This window comes from Lampris incognitus, chromosome 2, assembly GCF_029633865.1.
Source record: "Lampris incognitus isolate fLamInc1 chromosome 2, fLamInc1.hap2, whole genome shotgun sequence".
In the NCBI taxonomy this organism is placed as follows: domain Eukaryota; kingdom Metazoa; phylum Chordata; class Actinopteri; order Lampriformes; family Lampridae; genus Lampris; species Lampris incognitus.
In genome coordinates, this window is record NC_079212.1 from 72398756 (window position 1) to 72425580 (window position 26825).

General features: G+C 44.7%; 1 protein-coding gene across 1 annotated transcript in view; it reads left to right on the forward strand.

Annotated features, from left to right (window-relative positions):
* LOC130130455 (neural cell adhesion molecule L1.1-like) overlaps positions 1–26825 on the forward strand; it is a 254889-nt gene that overhangs the window by 224104 nt on the left and 3960 nt on the right. Inside the window, exons 21-25 of the mRNA XM_056300168.1 lie at positions 11623–11799; positions 12081–12194; positions 13228–13377; positions 23815–23946; positions 24088–24160. Coding sequence (XP_056156143.1) covers positions 11623–11799; positions 12081–12194; positions 13228–13377; positions 23815–23946; positions 24088–24160 — 646 coding nt within the window. The remainder of the gene's footprint in view (positions 1–11622; positions 11800–12080; positions 12195–13227; positions 13378–23814; positions 23947–24087; positions 24161–26825) is intronic.

Below are 26825 nucleotides of genomic sequence, written 5' to 3' on the forward strand. Positions count from 1 at the left end.
GAGCAGGTACTGCTACAGTAACAACATACACCACCAGACAGGTAGATATTCACACAAAGCAGGCACTGCTAGAGTAACAACATACACTACCAGCAAGGCAGACAGTCAAATAGAGCAGGTACTGCTAGAATACCAGCATGCACTACCAGCAAGGTAGACTGTCAAACAGGGCAGATACTGCTAGAGTAACTGCATAAACTACCAGCAAGGTATACATTCACACATAGAAGATACTGCTAGAGTAACAACATACACTACCAGCAAGGTAGACAGTCACAAAGAGCAGGTACTGCTAGAGTAATAACATACACTACCAGCAATATATACAGGTATAGAGCAGGTACTGCTAGAGTAAAAACATTCACTACCAGCAAGGCAGAAAGTCACACAGAGCAGGTACTGCTAGAGTAACAACGTACACCACCAGCAAGGTATAGAGCATTCACACAGAGCAGGAACTGCTAGAGTAACAACATACACTACCAGCAAGGCAGAAAGTCAAACAGAGTAGGTACTGCTAGAGCAACAGAATACACCATCAGCAAGGTAGACATTCACACAGAGCAGGTTCTGCTAGAGCAACAGAATACACTACCAGCAAGGTAGACTGTCAAACAGAGCAGGTACTGCTACAGTAACAACATACACTACCAGCAAGGCAGAAAGTCAAACAGAGTAGGTACTGCTAGAGCAACAGAATACACCATCAGCAAGGTAGACATTCACACAGAGCAGGTTCTGCTAGAGCAACAGAATACACTACCAGCAAGGAAGACAGTCAAACAGAGCAGGTACTCCTAGAATAACAGCATACAATACCAGCAAGGTAGACTTTCAAACAGAGCAGGTACTGCTAGAATAACAGCATACTCTACCAGCAAGGTAGACTGTCAAACAGAGCAGGTACTGCTACAGTAACAACATACACTACCAGCAATGTATACAGGTACAGAGCAGGTACTGCTAGAGTAACAACATACACTACCAGGCATGTATACAGTTACAAAGAGCAGGTACTGCTAGAGTAACAACATACACTACCAGCAAGGTAGACAGTCACAAAGAGCAGGTACTGCTAGAGCAACAACATACACTACCAGCAATATATACAGGTACAGGGCAGGTACTGCTAGAGTAACAACATTCACTACCAGCAAGGCAGAAAGTCAAACAGAGCAGGTACTGCTAGAGTAACAGCAAACACTACAAGCAAGGCAGCCAGTCAAACAGAACAGGTACTCCTAGAATAACGGCATACACTACCAGCAAGGTAGATTGTCAAACTGAGCAGGTACTCCTAGAATAACAGCATGCACTACCAGCAAGGTAGACTGTCAAACAGAGCAGGTACTGCTACAGTAACAACATACACCAACAGACAGGTAGACATTCACACAAAGCAGGCACTGCTAGAGTAACAACATACACTACCAGCAAGGCAGACAGTCAAACAGAGTAGGTACTGCTAGAATAACAGCATGCACTACCAGCAAGGTATACATTCACACAGAGCAGGTAATGCTAGAGTAACAACATACACTACCAGCAAGGAAGACAGTCAAACAGAGAAGGTACTGCTATAATAACAGCATACACTACCAGCAAGGTATACATTCACACAGATAAGGCACTGCTAGAGTAACAACATACACTACCAGCAAGACAAACAGTCAAACAGAGCAGGTACTGCTAGAGTAACAGCATACACTACAAGCAAGGTATAGAACATTCACACAGAGCAGGTTCTGCTAGAGTAACAGCATACACTACAAGCAAGGTAGACTTTCAAACAGAGCAGGTACTGCTAGAATAACAGCATACTCTACCAGCAAGGTAGACTGTCAAACAGAGCAGGTACTGCTACAGTAACAACATACACTACCAGCAATGTATACAGTTACAGAGCAGGTACTGCTAGAGTAACAACATACACTACCAGCAATGTATACAGTTACAAAGAGCAGGTACTGCTAGAGTAACAACATACACTACCAGCAATATATACAGGTACAGGGCAGGTACTGCTAGAGTAACAACATTCACTACCAGCAAGGCAGAAAGTCAAACAGAGCAGGTACTGCTAGAGTAACAGCATACACTACAAGCAAGGCAGACAGTCAAACAGATCAGGTACTGCTAGAGTAACAACGTACACAACCAGCAAGGTATAGAGCATTCACACAGAGCAGGAACTGCTAGAGTAACAACATACACTACCAGCAAGGCAGAAAGTCAAACAGAGTAGGTACTGCTAGAGCAACAGAATACGCCATCAGCAAGGTAGACATTCACACAGAGAAGATACAACTAGAGTAACAGCATACACCACCAGCAAGGTATAGAACATTCACACAGAGCAGGTTCTGCTAGAGCAACAGAATACACTACATGCAAGGAAGACAATCAAACAGAGCTGATACTCCTAGAATAACAGCATACACCACCAGCAAGGTAGACTGTCAAACAGAGCAGGTACTGCTACAGTAACAACATACACCACCAGACAGGTAGACATTCACACAAAGCAGGCACTGCTAGAGTAACAACATACACTATCAGCAAGGAAGACAGTCAAACAGAGCAGGTACTGCTAGAATAACAGCATGCACTACCAGCAAGGTAGACATTCACACAGAGAAGATACTGCTAGAGTAACAGCATACACTACCAGCAAGGTATACATTCACACAGAGCAGGTAATGCTAGAGTAACAACATACACTACCAGCAAGGAAGACAGTCAAACAGAGCAGGTACTGCTAGAATAACAGCATACACTACCAGCAAGGTATACATTCACACAGATAAGGCACTGCTGGAGTAACAACATACACTACCAGCAAGACAAACAGTCAAACAGATTAGGTACTGCTAGAGTAACAGCATACACTACCAGCAAGGTAGACTGTCAAAAAGAGCAGGTACTGCTAGAGTAACAGCATACACTACCAGCAAGGTATACATTCACACAGAGCAGGTAATGCTAGAGTAACAACATACACTACCAGCAAGGAAGACAGTCAAACAGAGCAGGTACTGCTAGAGTAACAGCATACACTACAAGCAAGGCAGACAGTCAAACAGAGCAGGTACTCCTAGAATAACAGCATACACTACCAGCAAGGTAGACTGTCAAACAGAGCAGGTACTCCTAGAATAACAGCATACACTACCAGCAAGGTAGACTGTCAAACAGAGCAGGTACTGCTACAGTAACAACATACACCACCAGACAGGTAGATATTCACACAAAGCAGGCACTGCTAGAGTAACAACATACACTACCAGCAAGGCAGACAGTCAAACAGAGCAGGTACTGCTAGAATAACAGCATGCACTACCAGCAAGGTAGACTGTCAAACAGGGCAGATACTGCTAGAGTAACAGCATACACTACCAGCAAGGTATACATTCACACATAGAAGATACTGCTAGAGTAACAACATACACCACCAGCAAGGTATAGAACATTCACACAGAGCAGGTTCTGCTAGAGTAACAACATACACTACCAGCAAGGTATACATTCACACAGATAAGGCACTGCTAGAGTAACAACATACACTACCAGCAAGACAAACAGTCAAACAGAGCAGGTACTGCTAGAGTAACAGCATACACTACAAGCAAGGTAGACTGTCAAACAGAGCAGGTACTGCTACAGTAACAACATACACCACCAGACAGGTAGACATTCACACAAAGCAGGCACTGCTAGAGTAACAAAATACACTACCAGCAAGGCAGACAGTCAAACAGAGCTGGTACTGCTAGAATAACAGCATGCACTACCAGCAAGGTAGACTGTCAAACAGGGCAGATACTGCTAGAGTAACAGCATACACTACCAGCAAGGTATACATTCACACAGACAAGATACTGCTAGAGTAACAGCATACACTACAAGCAAGGTATAGAACATTCACACAGAGCAGGTTCTGCTAGAGCAACAGAATACACTACCAGCAAGGAAGACAGTCAAACAGAGCAGGTACTGCTAGAATAACAGCATGCACCACCAGACAGGTAGACATTCACACAAAGCAGGCACTGCTAGAGTAACAACATACACTACCAGCAAGACAAACAGTCAAACAGAGCAGGTACTGCTAGAGTAACAGCATACACTACAAGCAAGGTATAGAACATTCACACAGAGCAGGTTCTGCTAGAGTAACAGCATACACTACAAGCAAGGCAGACAGTCAAAAAGAGCAGGTACTCCTAGAATAACCGCATACACTACCAGCAAGGTAGACTGTCACAAAGAGCAGGTACTCCTAGAATAACAGCATACACTACCAGCAAGGTAGACCGTCAAACAGAGCAGGTACTGCTACAGTAACAACATACACCACCAGACAGGTAGACATTCACACAAAGCAGGCACTGCTAGAGTAACAACATACACTACCAGCAAGGCAGACAGTCAAACAGAGCAGGTACTGCTAGAATAACAGCATGCACTACCAGCAAGTTAGACTGTCAAACAGGGCAGATACTGCTAGAGTAACAACATACACTACCAGCAATGTATACAGTTACAGAGCAGGTTCTGCTAGAGTAACAACATACACTATCAGCAAGGCAGAAAGTCACACAGAGCAGGTTCTGCTAGAGTAACAACATACACTACCAGCAAGGTATAAAGTCACACAGATTAGGTACTGCTAGAGTAACAGCATACACTACCAGCAAGGTAGACTGTCAAAAAGAGCAGGTACTGCTAGAGTAACAGCATACACTAACAGCAAGGTATACATTCACACAGAGCAGGTAATGCTAGAGTAACAACATACACTACCAGCAAGGAAGACAGTCAAACAGAGAAGGTACTGCTAGAATAACAGCATACACTACCAGCAAGGTATACATTCACACAGATAAGGCACTGCTAGAGTAACAACATACACTACCAGCAAGACAAACAGTCAAACAGAGCAGGTACTGCTAGAGTAACAGCATACACTACAAGCAAGGCAGACAGTCAAACAGAGAAGGTACTCCTAGAATAACAGCATACACTACCAGCAAGGTAGACTGTCAAACAGAGCAGGTACTCCTAGAATAACAGCATACACTACCAGCAAGGTAGACTGTCAAACAGAGCAGGTACTGCTACAGTAACAACATACACCACCAGACAGGTAGATATTCACACAAAGCAGGCACTGCTAGAGTAACAACATACACTACCAGCAAGGCAGACAGTCAAATAGAGCAGGTACTGCTAGAATACCAGCATGCACTACCAGCAAGGTAGACTGTCAAACAGGGCAGATACTGCTAGAGTAACTGCATAAACTACCAGCAAGGTATACATTCACACATAGAAGATACTGCTAGAGTAACAACATACACCACCAGCAAGGTATAGAACATTCACACAGAGCAGGTTCTGCTAGAGTAACAACATACACTACCAGCAAGGTATACATTCACACAGATAAGGCACTGCTAGAGTAACAACATACACTACCAGCAAGGTATATATTCACACAGAGAAGATACTGCTAGAGTAACAACATACACCACCAGCAAGGTATAGAACATTCACACAGAGCAGGTTCTGCTAGAGCAACAGAATACACTACCAGCAAGGAAGACAATCAAACAGAGCTGGTACTCCTAGAATAACAGCATACACCACCAGCAAGGTAGACTGTCAAACAGAGCAGGTACTGCTACAGTAACAACATACACCACCAGACAGGTAGACATTCACACAAAGCAGGCACTGCTAGAGTAACAACATGCACTACCAGCAAGACAAACAGTCAAACAGAGCAGGTACTGCTAGAGTAACAGCATACACTACAAGCAAGGTATAGAACATTCACACAGAGCAGGTTCTGCTAGAGTAACAGCATACACTACAAGCAAGGCAGACAGTCAAACAGAGCAGGTACTCCTAGAATAACCGCATACACTACCAGCAAGGTAGACCGTCAAACAGAGCAGGTACTGCTACAGTAACAACATACACCACCAGACAGGTAGACATTCAAACAAAGCAGGCACTCCTAGAATAACAGCATACACTACCAGCAAGGTAGACCGTCAAACAGAGCAGGTACTGCTACAGTAACAACATACACCACCAGACAGGTAGACATTCACACAAAGCAGGCACTGCTAGAGTAACAACATACACTACCAGCAAGGCAGACAGTCAAACAGAGCAGGTACTGCTAGAATAACAGCATGCACTACCAGCAAGTTAGACTGTCAAACAGGGCAGGTTCTGCTAGAGTAACAACATACACTATCAGCAAGGCAGAAAGTCACACAGAGCAGGTTCTGCTAGAGTAACAACATACACTACCAGCAAGGTATAAAGTCACACAGATTAGGTACTGCTAGAGTAACAGCATACACTACCAGTAGGGTAGACTGTCGAAAAGAGCAGGTACTGCTAGAGTAACAGCATACACTAACAGCAAGGTATACATTCACACAGAGCAGGTAATGCTAGAGTAACAACGTACACTACCAGCAAGGAAGACAGTCAAACAGAGAAGGTACTGCTAGAATAACAGCATACACTACCAGCAAGGTATACATTCACACAGATAAGGCACTGCTAGAGTAACAACATACACTACCAGCAAGACAAACAGTCAAACAGAGCAGGTACTGCTAGAGTAACAGCATACACTACAAGCAAGGCAGACAGTCAAACAGAGAAGGTACTCCTAGAATAACAGCATACACTACCAGCAAGGTAGACTGTCAAACAGAGCAGGTACTCCTAGAATAACAGCATACACTACCAGCAAGGTAGACTGTCAATCAGAGCAGGTACTGCTACAGTAACAACATACACCACCAGACAGGTAGACATTCAAACAAAGCAGGCACTGCTAGAGTAACAACATACACTACCAGCAAGGCAGACAGTCAAATAGAGCAGGTACTGCTAGAATAACAGCATGCACTACCAGCAAGGTAGACTGTCAAACAGGGCGGATACTGCTAGAGTAACTGCATAAACTACCAGCAAGGTATACATTCACACATAGAAGATACTGCTAGAGTAACAACATACACCACCAGCAAGGTATAGAACATTCACACAGAGCAGGTTCTGCTAGAGTAACAACATACACTACCAGCAAGGTATACATTCACACAGATAAGGCACTGCTAGAGTAACAACATACACTACCAGCAAGACAAACAGTCAAACAGAGCAGGTACTGCTAGAGTAACAGCATACACTACAAGCAAGGCAGACAGTCAAACAGAGCAGGTACTCCTAGAATAACAGCATACACTACCAGCAAGGTAGACTGTCAAACAGAGCAGGTACTCCTAGAATAACAGCATACACTACCAGCAAGGTAGACTGTCAAACAGAGCAGGTACTGCTACAGTAACAACATACTACACCAGACAGGTAGACATTCACACAAAGCAGGCACTGCTAGAGTAACAACATACACTACCAGCAAGGCAGACAGTCAAACAGAGCAGGTATTGCTACAATAACTGCATGCACTACCAGCAAGGTAGACTGTCAAACAGTGCAGATACTGCTAGAGTAACAGCATACACTACCAGCAAGGTATATATTCACACAGAGAGGATACTGCTAGAGTAACAACATACACCACCAGCAAGGTATAGAACATTCACACAGAGCAGGTTCTGCTAGAGCAACAGAATACACTACCAGCAAGGAAGACAATCAAACAGAGATGGTACTCCTAGAATAACAGCATACACCACCAGCAAGGTAGACTGTCAAACAGAGCAGGTACTGCTACAGTAACAACATACACCACCAGACAGGTAGACATTCACACAAAGCAGGCACTGCTAGAGTAACATCATACACTACCAGCAAGGCAGACAGTCAAACAGAGCAGGTACTGCTAGAATAACAGCATGCACTACCAGCAAGTTAGACTGTCAAACAGGGCAGATACTGCTAGAGTAACAGCATACACCACCAGCAAGGTAGACATTCACACAGAGAAGATACTGCTAGAGTAACATCATACACTACCAGCAAGGTATACATTCACACAGAGCAGGTAATGCTAGAGTAACAACATACACTACCAGCAAGGAATACAGTCAAAAGGAGCAGGTATTGCTAGAATATCAGCATACACTACCAGCAAGGTATACCTTCACAAAGATAAGGCACTGCTGGAGTAACAACATACACTACCAGCAAGACAAACAGTCAAAGAGAGCAGGTACTGCTAGAATAACAGCATGCACTACCAGCAAGTTAGACTGTCAAAGAGGGCAGATACTGCTAGAGTAACAACATACACTACCAGCAATTTATACAGTTACAGAGCAGGTTCTGCTAGAGTAACAACATACACTATCAGCAAGGCAGAAAGTCACACAGAGCAGGTTCTGCTAGAGTAACAACATACACTACCAGCAAGGTATACATTCACACAGAGCAGGTAATGCTAGAGTAACAACATACACTACCAGCAAGGAAGACAGTCAAACAGAGCAGGTACTGCTAGAGTAACAGCATACACTACAAGCAAGGCAGACAGTCAAACAGAGCAGGTACTCCTAGAATAACAGCATACACTACCAGCAAGGTAGACTGTCAAAGAGAGCAGGTACTCCTAGAATAACAGCATACACTACCAGCAAGGTAGACTGTCAAACAGAGCAGGTACTGCTACAGTAACAACATACACCACCAGACAGGTAGACATTCACACAAAGCAGGCACTGCTAGAGTAACAACATACACTACCAGCAAGGCAGACAGTCAAACAGAGCAGGTACTGCTAGAATAACAGCATGCACTACCAGCAAGGTAGACTGTCAAACAGGGCAGATACTGCTAGAGTAACAGCATACACTACCAGCAAGGTATACATTCACACATAGAAGATACTGCTAGAGTAACAACATACACCACCAGCAAGGTATAGAACATTCACACAGAGCAGGTTCTGCTAGAGTAACAACATACACTACCAGCAAGGTATACATTCACACAGATAAGGCACTGCTAGAGTAACAACATACACTACCAGCAAGACAAACAGTCAAACAGAGCAGGTACTGCTAGAGTAACAGCATACACTACAAGCAAGGTAGACTGTCAAACAGAGCAGGTACTGCTACAGTAACAACATACACCACCAGACAGGTAGACATTCACACAAAGCAGGCACTGCTAGAGTAACAAAATACACTACCAGCAAGGCAGACAGTCAAACAGAGCAGGTACTGCTAGAATAACAGCATGCACTACCAGCAAGGTAGACTGTCAAACAGGGCAGATACTGCTAGAGTAACAGCATACACTACCAGCAAGGTATACATTCACACAGACAAGATACTGCTAGAGTAACAGCATACACCACCAGCAAGGTATAGAACATTCACACAGAGCAGGTTCTGCTAGAGCAACAGAATACACTACCAGCAAAGAAGACAGTCAAACAGAGCAGGTACTCCGGGAATAACAGCATACACCACCAGCAAGGTAGACTGTCAAACAGAGCAGGTACTGCTACAGTAACAACATACACCACCAGACAGGTAGACATTCACACAAAGCAGGCACTGCTAGAGTAACAACATACACTATCAGCAAGGAAGACAGTCAAACAGGGCAGATACTGCTAGAGTAACAACATACACTACCAGCAATGTATACAGTTACAGAGCAGGTTCTGCTAGAGTAACAACATACACTATCAGCAAGGCAGAAAGTCACACAGAGCAGGTTCTGCTAGAGTAAAAGCATACACTACCAGGAAGGTATAAAGTCACACAGATTAGGTACTGCTAGAGTAACAGCATACACTACCAGCAAGGTAGACTGTCAAACAGAGCAGGTACTGCTAGAATAACAGCATGCACTACCAGCAAGGTAGACTGTCAAAAAGAGCAGGTACTGCTAGAGTAACAGCATACACTACCAGCAAGGTATACATTCACACAGAGCAGGTAATGCTAGAGTAACAACATACACCACCAGCAAGGAAGACAGTCAAACAGATAAGGCACTGCTAGAGTAACAACATACACTACCAGCAAGACAAACAGTCAAACAGAGCAGGTACTGCTAGAGGAACAGCATGCACTACCAGCAAGGTAGACTGTCAAACAGGGCAGATACTGCTAGAGTAACAGCATACACTACCAGCAAGGTAAACATTCACACAGAGAAGATACTGCTAGAGTAACAACATACACCACCAGCAAGGTATAGAACATTCACACAGAGCAGGTTCTGCTAGAGCAACAGAATACACTACCAGCAAGGAAGACAGTCAAACAGAGCAGGTACTCCTAGAATAACAGCATACACCACCAGCAAGGTAGACTGTCAAACAGAGCAGGTACTGCTACAGTAACAACATACACCACCAGCAAGGTAGACATTCACACAGAGAAGATACTGCTAGAGTAACAACATACACTCCCAGCAGTGTATACAGTTACATAGCAGGTTCTGCTAGAGTAACAACATACACTATCTGCAAGGCAGAAAGTCACACAGAGCAGGTTCTGCTAGAGTAAGAACATACACTACCAGCACGGCAGAAAGTCAAACAGAGCAGGTACTGCTAGAGTAACAACGTACACCACCAGCAAGGTATAGAGCATTCACACAGAGCAGGCACTGCTAAAGTAACAACATACACTACCAGCAAGGCAGAGAGTCAAACAGAGCAGGTACTGCTAGAGTAACAACGTACACCACCAGCAAGGTATAGAGCATTCACACAGAGCAGGCACTGCTAGAGTAACAACATACACTACCAGCAAGGCAGAAAGTCAAACAGAGCAGGTACTGCTAGAGCAACAGACTACACCATCAGCAAGGTAGACATTCACACAGAGAAGATACTGCTAGAGTAACAGCATACACCACCAGCAAGGTATAGAACATTCACACAGAGCAGGTTCTGCTAGAGCAACAGAATACACTACCAGCAAGGAAGACAGTCAAACAGAGCAGGTACTCCTAGAATAACAGCATACACCACCAGCAAGGTAGACATTCACACAAAGCAGACACTGCTAGAGTAACAACATACACTACCAGCAAGGAAGAAAGTCAAACAGAGCAGGCACTGCTAGATTAACAGCATACAAGTCATGAGTGATATCTGGGAGAGGGAATGCTCCTAATGAAAATACGTGCATCTGCTAAATATATTCTGCTGCTTAATGATACAGTATATTTCAGAGAAGGATACAGTATAGTTCATAGAGGGATACTGTATAGTTCAGAGAAGGATACAGTATATTTCAGAGAAGGACATGATTGCCAGAACAACACATGACCGACCTCACAACGTCTGGAGCAATATGACAACTGGCAATACGAGTGTTTGGCGGTGCTTTATGTCCTGGCTAACACTGACTCTGATAAAGGCAGAAGATACTTACACACACAATGTCTTTCACAGAAGTAGTGTAGTCATCTGTGTTGCATTCAGTTTATTACTTACACAGTCGGCTTTTGTGTTGCAGCTTCACTCCACCCTCCTTCTGTTGTGTTAGCAGGATTGACCCAACATGGCTCATACAAAATGGCCACGGGGGGTTTCTGAAGCAGGTGACTGAAATCTTTTCATGTCGTGTGTGTGTGTGTGTGTGTGTGTGTCTCTGTCAGAGGTTGTAAGCAGAGACAGCCCTGTCCAGATGGAGAACATAGATGACCCGAGTGTGACTCACTTTATTTTGGACAATCTGGACCCTAAAAGTCGTTACATCTTCAAAGTAATGGGCCGCACCAGTGCCGGGGAGGGACCTCCAATCATGCTCAAGGGCGCTACTCTGCTGGATGGAGGTAAAACTAAAATTTTTCACCCAGATTTTGCCCCTTTTCTGTGAAGGTTTTCCTATCATAATGTAATTCTTAATTCATTTTGTTCTTCAAATAGGGTTGAATAACGGGCTTCAAATACACTCTCACATGACACTTTGTATACAAATCCTCCATGTGCCAGACATACACACCGTAATACGTTGAGCCTTTGTTTCCTTTTCATGTCTGTTTATCGCCTTCCTGTTCTTTCTTGATCCCTTATTGCCTCTCTCATGCCTCTGTCTCTGATGCCAACCATCTAGTCCCTCCGACGAACATCACCCTGTCTGCTGGGGAAACGTTAGTCAACTTGAGCTGGGTGCCCAGTGAACGTTACAGAAACCATGGCTTCTGCTTCCGCTACCTGAAGAAGAGCGGTGAGAAACAGGGAGGGATGAGGGGAGGAAGGCGGACAGACAAAGGTAAAGGGTGGACACAGGAGTAGAAAAGCAGAGGAGGGGGCGTCGTCTGGGTAGTGTAGTGGTCTATTCCATTGCCTACCAACACGGGGATCGCCAGTTCGAATCCCCATGTTAACTCCGGCTTGGTCGGGCATCCCTACAGACACAATTGGCCGTGTCTGTGGGTGGGAAACCGGATGTAGATATGTGTCCTGGTCGCTGCACTAGCACCTCCTCTGGTCGGTTGGGGTGCCTGTTTGGGGGGGAGGGGGAACTGGAGAACTACGTCCCCCTGGTGAAACTCCTCACTGTTAGGTGAAAAGAAGCGACTGGCGACTCCATGTGTATGGGAGGAGGCATGTGGTAGTCTGCAGCCCTCCCCGGATCGGCAGAAGGGGTGGAGCAGTGACCGGGATGGCTCGGGAGAGTGGGGTAATTAGCCGGATACAATTGGGGAGAAAAGGGGGGAGGGGAGCAGAGGAGATGAGGATGACACAGTACATGGAAATACTGAAACTGCATTTACCTAATAGCTGCATGGAGCAAGACAGGAAGGAGCCGAGGGAAGAGTTGAATAGAGGTGTAGGATGTACAGTGAAGTGAGGACAGCAGGACAAAATACAGTGTAGAACAAATACAAGTTTGACAGGAAATTATGGCTTTTACATCTGCTAGCTGGGAGACCAGGGTGGATAATGATTCAGTCTGGATGAGATGAAAACCACAATGAAGGCAGACTGTAAATGACTGCATGAGAACAAATGGATTTTAGGTTTTGTGCTGACAGAGATGGCGGCCCTTGATTCTCATTAGAGACAAATGAAAGAAGGAGAGTGAAAAGAGAGGAGAGAAAATACAGTGGCATCACTTCTCATCACATGATAGGGAAGGAAAACGTGTGGCAGGCCAGATGGTGAGATATAAATGACTGAGACACAATCTGTTGAGACACATCTGACCACTTTCTGTCCCCATAAACACCATATTTCTGCCTGTCTCGTTGGTGCAGATGGGGGTCAGTGGAAGGAGTCAGATATGGTGAACTCTACTCAGGGCTTCTTTTCGCTGACAGAGCTCCAACCAGGGACTGAATACCGCCTGGCCATCATGCTTGGAAATGAGAGCCACTGGGAAGATGTGATCGTTACCAAAGGACCAGGTACTAAACCACACACACACACACACACACACACACACACACACACACACACACACACACACACACACACACACACACACACACACACACACACACACACAGAATTTAAGAAATAAATCTTTGTTCCAAATATTATATCGCTGTTGGCATCTAACTCGTGAAATAACAGTTACAGGTATTGGGCTTGCAGAAAGCCACCATCGTCACTTTTATTCTTTTTATTATTCTGTCCAAAAAAGGTGGCACATTGGCGCAGTGGGTAGCACAGTCGCCTCACAGCAAAAAGGTCCTGGGTTCGAGCGCCGGGGTAGTCCAACCTTGGGGGTCGTCCCGGGTTGTCCTCTGTGTGGAGTTTGCGTGTTCTCCCTGTGTCTGCGTGGGTTTCCTCCAGGTGCTCCGGTTTCCTCCTACAATCCAAAGACATGTAGGTCAGGTGAATCGGCCGTACTAAATTGTCCGTGTGTGTGTGTGTGTGTGTGTGTGTGTGTGTGTGTGTGTGTGTGTGTGTGTGTGTGTGTGTGTGTGTGTGTCAGTGTCAGTGTGTCAGCCCTGTGATGGCCTGGCGGCCTGTCCAGGGTGTCTCCCCACCTGCCGCCCAATGACTGCTGGGATAGGCTCCAGCAATCCTGAGAGCAGGATAAGCGGTTTGGATGATGGATGGATGGATTCTCTCCAAAAAATATGGACTCAACTAGTCCCATTTACTCGCACGTAGGAACTTGGCACAAGCCCTGCCTGTTCAGCTACCTAAGGAGATGTGTGGATGAATTCAACCTCTGAGATTTTGTATCAAAATCTTGACTTGATGATAGTAAAAAATAACCATCATGTATTGTGGGAGGTTGAAAAGAGCTGACAATCTATTCCACCAAGTCCAAAACAATAACTTGGCCAGGTGCTGAGATTTCTGGCTCTCAGAACCTGCCAGGATCCTTATTTTTAGACTCCTCGCAAATCCAACGTTCTCCCACAAAACTACGGATACCCACACATTCATTGCAATGTGTTTCACCATTCCTCTATGGAGGAGCCAGGTCTGCAACAGGAAAAAATCCAAAAAGCCTTTTCATCCGCAAAAATATTTAATAATTGCCACTCCTAATTTAAATGACACCACTTATGAAAGGTGGCAAAACTTTGCGGTTACGAAGACATAAAATTCGATGCTGAGCTGGCCATGTTACTGCTGGACAGGTTGGCAGCATTGTCATAAATATATGGCCATGTGGGATACCATGTTAAAACATGGTTCCCTCTTCACTTCACATTCTGCATGACCTCTGTGTAAGTTAGTCTATAACACTGTGAGAAGTTACTGGCGTTAGTTTTGGGCCACCATTGCTCAAGGGAGCAGGGGGTGTGGAGTGGGGCTGAGACAGGCGCTTGGTTATGAGAAGACTAAAACTGCCAACATTGCAGTCCTTACTGGTCACTGACAGTGGTCCCCAAAGAAAACGTACACATAAAAAAAATCTCCCTCTCACACTTTTTCGGATGGTGTGTGTCTTCCTCAAGTGCAGGTCTTCTACCAGATGCCTGGGAGTTTGAGGGTTCTGTGCAGTGTCTTAGCTGTTCCTAGGACTGCACTCTTGTGGACAGAGACCTCAGATGTTGTTCCTGGAATCTGCTGGAGCCCCTCTCCCAGTTTGGGGGTCTCAGCCCCTAGTGCTCCTTTTACCACTGGGACTACTGTGGATTTCACCTTCCACATCTGATCTAGGTCTTCCCTCAGCCCTGGGTATTTATCTAGAGCTTCTCATTCTCTGTCTTCCTGGTGTTGCTGTCATTCAGGATTGCTACATAGATCACTACTGATGTCTTCTGTTCCTTATCGACCGCCACAATGTCTGGTTGGTTAGCTAGCACCTGCTTGTCAGTCTAGAACTTTTAAGTCCCACAGGATCTCCGCCAATTCTCACCCACCTTTGGCAGTAACTCCTATTTGGACTCGGGGACTTCCAGTCTGCATTCAGTACAGATGTTCCTGTACACTATCCCAGCCACTTGGTTATGCCTTTCAGTGTACACTTTCACAGCTGGCATTTTAGAGCTACTAAGTGCCGGACTGTCTCAGGGGCATCTTCACACAGCCTGCATCTTGGGTCTTGTCTGGTGTGGTAGACCACTGCCTCAATCGATCTGGTTCTGAGTGCCTATTCTTTTACACACACATATATGGGAGTGTGTGTGTGTATGTATATATATATATATATACACTACCGTTCAAAAGTTTGGGATCACCCAAACAATTTTGTGTTTTCCATGAAAAGTCACACTTATTCACCACCATATGTTGTGAAATGAATAGAAAATAGAGTCAAGACATTGACAAGGTTAGAAATAATGATTTGTATTTGAAATAAGATTTTTTTTACATCAAACTTTGCTTTCGTCAAAGAATCCTCCATTTGCAGCAATTACAGCATTGCAGACCTTTGGCATTCTAGCTGTTAATTTGTTGAGGTAATCTGGAGAAATTGCACCCCACGCTTCCAGAAGCAGCTCCCACAAGTTGGATTGGTTGGATGGGCACTTCTTTGAGCAGATTGAGTTTCTGGAGCATCACATTTGTGGGGTCTATTAAACGCTCAAAGTGGCCAGAAAAAGAGAACTTTCATCTGAAACTCGACAGTCTATTCTTGTTCTTAGAAATGAAGGCTATTCCATGCGAGAAATTGCTAAGAAATTGAAGATTTCCTACACCGGTGTGTACTACTCCCTTCAGAGGACAGCACAAACAGGCTCTAACCAGAGTAGAAAAAGAAGTGGGAGGCCGCGTTGCACAACTGAGCAAGAAGATAAGTACATTAGAGTCTCTAGTTTGAGAAACAGACGCCTCACAGGTCCCCAACTGGCATCTTCATTAAATAGTACCTGTTAGAGCCTGTTTGTGCTGTCCTCTGAAGGGAGTAGTACACACCGGTGTAGGAAATCTTCAATTTCTTAGCAATTTCTCGCATGGAATAGCCTTCATTTCTAAGAACAAGAATAGACTGTCGAGTTTCAGATGAAAGTTCTCTTTTTCTGGCCATTTTGAGCGTTTAATTGACCCCACAAATGTGATGCTCCAGAAACTCAATCTGCTCAAAGAAGTGCCCATCCAACCAATCCAACTTGTGGGAGCTGCTTCTGGAAGCGTGGGGTGCAATTTCTCCAGATTACCTCAACAAATTAACAGCTAGAATGCCAAAGGTCTGCAATGCTGTAATTGCTGCAAATGGAGGATTCTTTGACGAAAGCAAAGTTTGATGTAAAAAAAATCTTATTTCAAATACAAATCATTATTTCTAACCTTGTCAATGTCTTGACTCTATTTTCTATTCATTTCACAACATATGGTGGTGAATAAGTGTGACTTTTCATGGAAAACACGAAATTGTTTGGATGATCCCAAACTTTTGAACGGTAGTGTATATATATATATATATATATATATATATATATATATATATATATATATATACAGTGCATCTGGAAAGTATTCACACCCCTTCACTTTCCCCACATTTTGTTATGTTACAGCCTTATTCCAAAATGGATTAAATTCCTTTTTTTTCCTCATCAATCTACACACAATACCCCATAATGACAAAGTGAAAAAGATTTTGTAGACATTTTTGCAAATTTATTAAAAATAAAAAACTGAAATATTGCATGTACATAAGTGTAACCCCTTCTTCACTGGCGGGCAACGCCAAGCACATTTAAACAAGACAACATCCTAATGCTACCAGTTACTAAAGTGTTACAAGAAAATCCAATAGCGCAACAGGATCCTGAGTTCTCAGCGGTAGAATGGTGAGCTGGCCGAACCTCCTGTGCACTAGTAGGCTAGTGCCACTAATGACAATAATAGTGATAAATGATGATAGAAATAATTAACCAAGATATTTATCAGTGTAGTAGCGCGGTGCCTCCACTGAGAAAATACTATACTTACCTAAGGCTAGTGAATGGTGTATCTTCTCAGAATTTAAACAAACCTGTGGTTAATGCAGATCATGTAACCCTGCTGTGTACTGAAGTACCGTACACGCTTATTACCAGCTCTCTAAAAGTAAATGAGCTGCCAATACAGTCGAAATATAATTAATAATAATAGGATTTATTGGATAATACTGAGAGAGAGAGAGAGAGAGAGAGAGAGAGAGAGAGAGAGAGAGAGAGAGAGAGAGAGAGAGAGAGGGGAAAAAAAGAGAGTACCACACGAGTGTGGTACTGTTGATCAACTAAACATTAATTAAAATTTCACAGGGTGTGACAACCGTTCACAATAAACAGAAAGAAAGTACCAAAAGAATACAAAAATACCCAGTGCTTTCTGTTGGGGCCCGTTGGTGCACATTAAACCAGTTCTCTGAGCGCAGGCCAAGGCAGACACCCTACGATGCCCAGGCGACGAGACAAAAGTGCGTGTCTGTGTGTCAGTATAAGTGATCTGTCCAGGTTACTCACAACCCAACGCTCCCACGACCGGGAGGCTGTGTGCAGTCCAGAGGATGGACGGCGCTGTGCTAGCTGTCGGCTCCCCAGCAGGGCCTCCACCCGCAAGATGGCCACAGGTCGCAACGTTCCGAACACCCCGGCGAAGACAATGGTCCTCCGGTGGGAAACGAAGCAATCAGACCCAAAACAAACCCCACCAGCAAGCACACGACCGTGGGCCAATCGCAACCCTCCGGTCCTCAAATGCGGGCCCAGTACACGGCTGTGTACAAAGTCTCCGCGAAACGGGCACTCAAACGGGGCTGCAGAGAGAGATAAAAAAATGGGACCTCTCTCCTTGGAGTCCTGCTGAATCTGGAAGCTCCTTCCTTCCCGCGAGGAGATCGACCGTTGCGACCCCGCGATTTCGCGGGCAGAACACTCCTCGTCATATCATTGGCCGATAACAAAAATTCAAATACAAATACATCCCATTGGTCCACATGTTTGGAAACCACACCCACACAGGAAATGTTTAAGACACAAGCATGCTGGTAAATGAAGTACCAAAGATTTTTAGATTTTAAAAGGTCCTTACATAAGTATTCACACCCTTTACTCAGTACTTTGTTGAGGCACCCTTGGCAGCGATTACAGCCTCAAGTCTTCTTGGGTATAAAGCTACAAGCTTGGCACACCTTTATTTAGGGTATTTCTCCCATTCTTCTCTGCAGATCCTCTCGAGCTCTGTAAGGTTAGATGGGGAGCGTCGCTGCACAGCTATTTTCAGATCTTTCCAGAGATGTTCAATGGGGTTCAAGTCTGGGCTCTGGCTGGGCCACTCAAGGACATTCACAGACTTTTCCCGAAGCCACTCCTTCGTTGTCTTGGCCGTGTGCTTAGGGTTGTTGTCGTATTGAAAGGTAAACCTTTGCCCCAGTCTGAGGCCCTGGGCGCTCTGGAGCAGGTTTTCATCAAGGATCTCTCTGTACTTTGCTCCATTCATCTTTCCCTTGATCCTGACTAGTCTCCCAGTTGCTGCTGCTGAAAAACATCCCCACAGCATGATGCTGCCACCACCATGCTTCACTGTAGGGATGGTATTAGCAAGGTGATGAGAGGTGCCTGGTTTCCTCCAGACGTGACGTTTGGCATTCAGGCAAAAGAGTTCAATCTTGGTTTCATCAGACCAGAGAATCTTGTTTCTCGTGGTCTGAGTCCTTTAGGTGCTTTCTGGCAAACTCCAAGTGGGCTGTCATGTGCCTTTTACTGAGCAGAGGCTTCCATCTGGCCACTCTACCATAAAGGCCTGATTGGTGGAACGCTGCAGAGATGGTTGTCCTTCTGGAAGGTTCTCTCATCTCCACAGAGGAACGCTGGAGCTCTGTCAGAGTGACCATCGGCTTCTTGGTCAGCTCCCTGACCAAGGCCCTTCTCCCCCGATTGCTCAGTTTGGCTGGGCAGCCAGCTCTAGGAAAAGTCCTGGTGGATCCAAACTTCTTCCATTTATGTATGATGGAGCCCACTGTGCTCTTCAGGACCTTCAAAGCTGTAGAATTTTTTTGTACCCTTCCCCAGATCTGTGCCTCGATACATCCTGTCTCGGAGGTCCACAGACAATTCCTTTGACTTCATGGCTTGGTTTCTGCTCTGACATGCACGGTCAACAGTGAGACCTTATATAGACAGGTGTGACTTTCCAAATCATGTCCAATCAATTGACTTTACTACAGGTGGACTCCAATCAAGATGTAGAAACATCTCAAGGATGATCAGTGGAAACAGGATGAACCTGAGCTCAATTTTGAGTGTCATAGCAAAGGGTGTGAATACTTATGTACATGCAATGTTTCCGTTTTTTATTTTCAATAAATTTGCAAAAATTTCTACAAAACCTTTTTCACTTTGTCATTATGGGGTATTGTATGTAGATTGATGAGAAAAAAAGGGAATTTATCCATTTTGGAATAAGGCTGTAACATAACAAAATGTGAGGAAAGTGAAGGGGTGTGAATACTTTCCTGATGCACTGTATATATATATATATATATATATATATATATATATATATATAGTTTTATTTTCAACTTTTACCACAACAATGAATGACGGCGTTTTGAAGACCGCATGAAATGAAAAATGTCACTTCTTCCCTTTTACCCCTTTAGTCTGCACAGAGTTCTCATTTGTCTATCATTGTGTGCCAAGGAATTCACCAAAAAATGTTCTTTTCACTTATGTCTAAAGAATCCTGTGTGTTCTCTTCCTGGAAAAGGCATCAAATTCACAGTTGCATCTCTTTGCATGTATGGGTGAGCGTCAAGAAAAATATGCAGTATTCATTTCATTTGAATTTCACCACCCCTCCACCACCTTGAAAAAACTCTTAATGCACCTGGGACAGGTGCATTAAGATGCTGCAGTGTGCAGTATCAGGGGGTGCGGTTGCATCTTCAGCTGTTCATATCCAAAAAACTTTATGGCTATGAAGACAATGGTTATATATGTTGGAATGCCAATCAAATCGACTGCCCAGCACTTGTTAAAAAAATCCCCACACCAACGGTAAATAACAAAAATATTAAGAACATACAAAACTTTGAGAAAGCACAAAAACATGAACAAAAACAGTGTATTCTTGCTTTCACATTTTGTTAATGGTTTTGTGTTCTGTGTCGAAGTGGATGGCAACACACCATCTGAAGCTCAATCCGGACAAGACAGAGTGGATGTTCCTCCCGGAGAAAGGTTGCCCGCACCGAGACCTGGCCATCACCATTGACAACACCGTGGTGATGCAAGCTCGGACTGTGAGGAATCTGGGTGTGATCCTGGACGACCAACTGTTGTTTGCTGCAAACGTTGCATCGGTTGCTCGCTCCTGCAGATTTCTCCTCTATAACATCAGGGGGATTCGCCCATTCCTCACCGAAGAGATGGTACAGATGCTCATCCAGGCTCTGGTCATCTCCCGGCTGGACCACGGCAACTTCCTCCTTGATGGTGCCCCGGCGTCGGCCATCAGACCTCTGGAGCTTGTTCAGACAGCTGTAGCTCGTCTTGTGTTCAACCGCCCTAAGTTCTCCCACACACCTCCCCTTCCCATGTCCCTACACTGACTCCCAGTAGCTGCTCGCATCCAGTTTAAGACTCTGGTGCTAGCCTACAGGGCAGTGAAAGGAACAGTTCCTTCCTATCTCCAGGCCATGGTCAAGCCCTACACCCCCGCCCGACCACTTCACTCTGCTGCCTCGGGACACCTGGTTACCCCGTGGCTCAGAGGCCCTTGCTGCCGATCGACCCGGTCATGGCTCTTTTCTGTCCTGGCCCCACAGTGGTGGAATGAACTCCCCACTGATGTCAGGACAGTGGAGTCGCTGCCCATCTTTCGGCGCAGGTTGAAAACTCACCTCTTCAAGAACTACTACCCTGTTACTTGTTCTTAGCACTTATTGTATTCACTCATTTAAAAAAAAATCTCTTTCTTGCGCTTTTACTTTAGCACTGTTTTTTCTTTTAGATGCTTGTTTAGAGAGAAGATGCACTTATGACCTCTGATGACTAGTAGTTCTCCTGATTTCCTACGTTAAATGATGCACTTATTGTAAGTCGCTTTGGATAAAAGCGTCGGCTAAATGACTGTAATGTAATGTAATGTTTTGCACTCAGGGCTGATTTTATATTGTAGAAGTGCTGTAGGCCACTGGGGGCAGTATGCGTCAGGGTAATTAAAGGACTTCTCGAGTTTTCCTTTTCAAATAAAGACTTTTATATCTACATTCCACACACCCCGTCAGACCTTTTGATGCCAGTTTTTACACAGTTCCAAAGCCAAGGTAACTTTTATTTTTACTCAGTATGGTGTAGCTATTTCAATATTTGAATTTTTACACAGTCCCAAAGCCAACGAAAGTTCGGTAAAGTGCAAATTATAAACCGAGACTTGAACAATGGCTGAAAAGATAGACATATCTTAACAACTGATATTCATACAATTATATCATTGTATAAAACATCATATGGACACCGGCGGTGAGGAAAGCTGTCAGGCTGAAGAAGGAGGCCTTTCGGACTTGGTTGGCCCAGGGGTCTCCTGAAGCAGCAGACAGGTACTGGGAGGCCAGAAGGGCTGCTGCATCGGCGATCGCGGAAGCACAAACTGGGGTGTTGGAGGACTTCGGCGAGGCTATGGAGGAGGACTTTTGATTGGCCTCAAGGAAGTTCTGGCCGGGGAGGGGAACTGTTGACCCTGAACCCGACTAACACGTCCTCAGTGGAGGAGGTAGAGTCTGAAGACTCAGGAGAAGCCTCGCCCATATCCCTGGCAGAGGTCTCTGAGGTAGTTAAAAAGCTCCTCGGTGGCAAGGCACCGGGTGTGGATGAGATTCGTCCTTAGATGCTGAAGGCTCTGGACATTGTTGGTTTGTCTTGGTTGACACACCTCTTCAGTGTCACGTGGAGGTCGGGTACAGTACCTGTGGAGTGGCAGACTTGGGTGGTGGTTCCCATATTCAAAAAGGGGGATCGGAGGGTGTGCTCCAATTATCAGGGCATCACATTGCTCAGCCTCCCTGAGAAAGTCTACTGTAGGGTGCTCGAAAGGAGGCTCCGACTGATTGTCGAACATCGGATCCAGGACGAATGCGAATTCGGTCTTGGCCGTGGAACAACGGATCAACTTGCGGAAGTGCTGAGGGGGGCATGGTAGTTTGACGAGCCAGTCTACATGTGTTTTGTGGACTTGGAGAAGGCTTACGACCGTGTATCCCGGGGCACTCTGTAGGGGGTACTGCGGGAGTATGGGCTACCGGGGCAGTTGCTACAAGCCATCCGGTGCTTGTATAACCAAAGTGAGAGCTGTGTCCACATTCTTGGCACAAAGTCAAACACGTTTTCGGTGGGTGTCGGACTCCGCCAAGGTTGTCCCTTGTCTCTGATTCTGTTTGTGATATTCATGGACAGGATCTCAAGACGCAGCCAAGGTGAGGAGTGTGTCTGTTTTGGGAACCTCAGAATTGCATCTCTGCTCTTCGCAGATGATGTGGTTTTGTTGGCTTCATCAGAACGCGACCTCCAGCGCACACTGGGGCAGTTTGCAGCTGTGTGAAATGGCCGGGATGAGAGTCAGCGCCTCCAAGTCTGAGGCCATGGTTCTTACTGGAAAATGGTGGATTGCTCCCTCCGGGTCGGGGATGAGTTGTTGCCTCAAGTGAAGGAGTTCAAGTATCTCGGGGTCTTCCTCCCGAGTGAGGGTAGGATGGAGCGGGAGATTGGCAGGTGGATTGGTGCAGCATCAGCAGTAATTTGGATGTTGTGGACCGTTGTGGTGAAGAGGGAGCTGAGCTGGGAGGCAAAGCTCTAAATTTACCAGTCAATATTTGTTCCAACCCTCACCTATGGTCATGAGCTTTGGGTAGTGACCGAAAGGGTGAGAGATGCGGATACAAGCGGCTGAAATGAATTTCCTCCGTAGGGTGCCTGGGCTCAGCCGTAGAGATAGGGTGAGGAGCTCGGACATCTGGAGGGAGCTTGGAGTAGAGCCGCTGCTCCTTCACATCGAAAGGAGCCAGTTGAGATGGTTCAGGCATCTGATTAGGATGCCTCCTGGGCGCCTTCCAACTGGGAGAAGACCCCAGGTTAGATCCAGAACTCGCTGGAGGGAGTACATGTCCAATCTGGCCTGGGAACGCCTTGGGATCCCCCAGGAGGTGCTCGAGGGCGTTGCTGGAGAGGGGGACGTCTGGAGTGCCGTATTTAGCTTGCTGCCACCGCGACCTGACCCCGAAAAAGCAGCTGATGATTAATGAATGAATGAATGAATGATATCATAGATAACAAAGAAAAGATGCAAACATGTTGTGAAAACAAGAATACGTTTTGTTTTTCTTACTGTTTTTTTGTGTTTTCTTGGTGTTTCCATGTTGTGCTCCTCTAGTCCACTGGCCCATACATTCATTTCCGAGGCAGTGTGCTTTAAAGCTATTGCCAGTAGTCTTTCTTTTCCACTTCCAGTGCTGTCAGAGGTGGCAGGTGGGTTTGCCACGCAGGGTTGGTTTATAGGACTCATCAGCGCCATCGTGTTGTTGATGCTGGTACTGCTCATCCTCTGCTTCATCAAACGAAGCAAGGGAGGCAAATATGCAGGTAATTGCATTACACCTGCAGACACACACTTAAAACCATACTTGTGTACATGTTGTACCTGCGTCAGTGCTAGTTTTTACAGACATGTATGACATTTTCAGAATAATGTCAAAACATTTGTAACTAATTTCTCTCCGGCAGTGAAAGACAAGGAAGATGGACATGTGGATTCTGAAGCTCGACCGATGAAGGATGAAACATTTGGAGATTACAGGTGTGCTGCTGTTCTATATCATCTCTATAACTGCACAGCTGCTGCCTTTGTTTACCTGTTCAGCATCCAAACACTTTCTGGCTTGTAAAACGACCATCCCTGATACTGTTCGATGCAGTTTTTTGGGGAAAAAAACAATAACTGGATTATTTTATCATTTACAATGCTACCAAGTGAATGTATTTCACTATTATTATTATGATATTTTATTATGATAGTATATTATCATAATAAAATAACAAGATTATTTATTATGATATTATTATTTCATTATTATATTATTTTATACAATATTATAATATCATAATAAAATAACAACATAATTCATTATATTGTTTTTATATTTCATTGTTATTATATTATTTTATTATTAATATTATCATATAATATGAAATAACAAAATAATTAATTATATTATTTATTATGATATTGTTATTATTGTTATTTCATTAATATTATTGATAGTTTGTACGTCAGTAAGATTTCATGGATATCTTCTAAACATTTATTTAGTTTTTTTTATAATTGCTTAAGCACTCATTTCAGAATGTTGATGTCATTTTTCAAAACTCTAGACACAAAACTCATAACGAGTGATCAAAATGCACATTTTTCAGAACTCTAACACTTTTTCTAGTTGCCTGGATACAATACAAGACCATTTGTTCGTTGAACTAAAATCACCTGTTCAAAATGACACAACATCAAAGTATTACCATTTCAACATGCAGTTCACACATGACATCTGAGATGTCGACTCATTTCATCACAATGATACAACTATCAACTGATACAACTACTCCAGATGACAAGTAACTGATACAACTACTCCAGATGACAAGTAACTGATACAACTACTCCAGATAAGTAACTGATACTACTCCAGATGATAAGTAACTGATACAACTACTCCAGATGATAAGTAACTGCTGCATTACTCTTAATGCAGTTTTATGGAACTTGATGAACAGTATTTCATGTTTAGATCATGAAAGTTTCAGGATAACAAGATCCATTGACACCAGTTACTGTGGAACATGAGCTAACTGGACTACATTATCTCTGGATGTAATGTTTTATCATTCTTCATCCAACACTGTTTCTATGGTCCCATGTACCACTTTCCCAGGCCATGCTTTCAGATTTGACATGACTGTATTTATGCAGGCCCTTTTAATTGCTTTTCCAATGCTGCCAGTTCGTTACTGATGGTTGATTTCACATTGTGGTACAAGTACACAGTGAAATTAGTGGTATCCACCTATAACGTAGTGGTAACATGGAGCTGGCAGGTGATCCAGGTCACAATAGCAACCAAGCAGTGGGAGGAGGAAGACGTGGTGGTCAAAGGAATGGCAGGGGACAAGCACCCCTTCTGATAGGTGGTTGTGGGCCTTCCTTAGAGGAGGGCTTAGGCCTCACCAGAGAGGTGGCCATGGGCCTCGTTGGAGAGGTGTGGGGAAATGTGGTAGAGAACAAGGCCATGGACCAAGACAGTGGCAGCAACAACAGAGTGTCCAATGAAATCCGAGCAATAGTTGTAGACCATGCTGTAAATCATGGCATGACAATGATCGAGGCAGCTATATTGATTCAACCAAACCTCGGAAGATCAACTGTGGTCTCAATCATCAGGACTTTCCAGAATGAGAACCAGTAAGTCTTAAGCAGGCACTAAACATTAGGCTACTCTCAATTTTCAAATTACTGTATACTGCATGCCAATGTGTACCGCGGAGTAGGGGATGTGACTAAATGTGTCCTTACTGTAATCTTCCCTGCAGAACGGAGACTAGCCAAACAAGGCAAAATTCTGACTGACCAACAAGAGTGGGCTGTTTGATTCAGGTCAGAAATGATATTCATCTCATCTCATCACATCATCAGCCGCTTCTCCAGGGTCGGGTCGTGGTGGCAGCAAGCTAAGTAGGGCACTCCAGACGTCCCTCTCCCCAGCAATGCCCTGCAGCTCCTCCTGGGAGATCTCAAGGCGTTCCCAGGCCAGATTGGATGTGTAGTCCCTCCAGGGAGTTATGAGTCTACCCCGGGGTCTCCTCCCAGCTGGACGTGCCCAGTAAACCTCCAAAGGAAGGCGCCCGGGAGGCACCCTAATCAGATGCCCGAACCACCTCAACTGGCTCCTTTCGATGTGAAGGAGCAGCAGCTCTACTCCGAGCTCCCTCCGGATGTCCGAGCTCCTCACCCTATCTCTAAGACTGAGTCCAGACACCCTACGGAAGAAACTCATTTCAGCCGCTTGTATCCATGATCTCACTCCTTCGGTCACTACCCAAAGCTCATGACCATAGGTGAGGGTTGGAACGAGGATTGACTGGTAAATTGAGAGCTTTGCCTTCTGGCTCAGCTCCCTATTCACCACAACGGTCTGGTACAATGTCCGCATTACTGCTGATGCTGCACCAATCCGCCTGTTAATCTCCTGCTCCATCCTACCCTCACTCATGAACAAGACCCCGAGATACTTGAACTCCTTCACATGAGGCAACAAATCCACAAGACAGGTTGGATGAAAACCTGATTCCACTGTGTCTGTAGTATTCTCTCTACTAGTCCTTTACAGTATTGTGTTTGCATGCAGTGCCATAATGAATCATGTATTTTGTACTACAGTATTAAACAGTGATTGGTATCTCGTGTGTGGGTG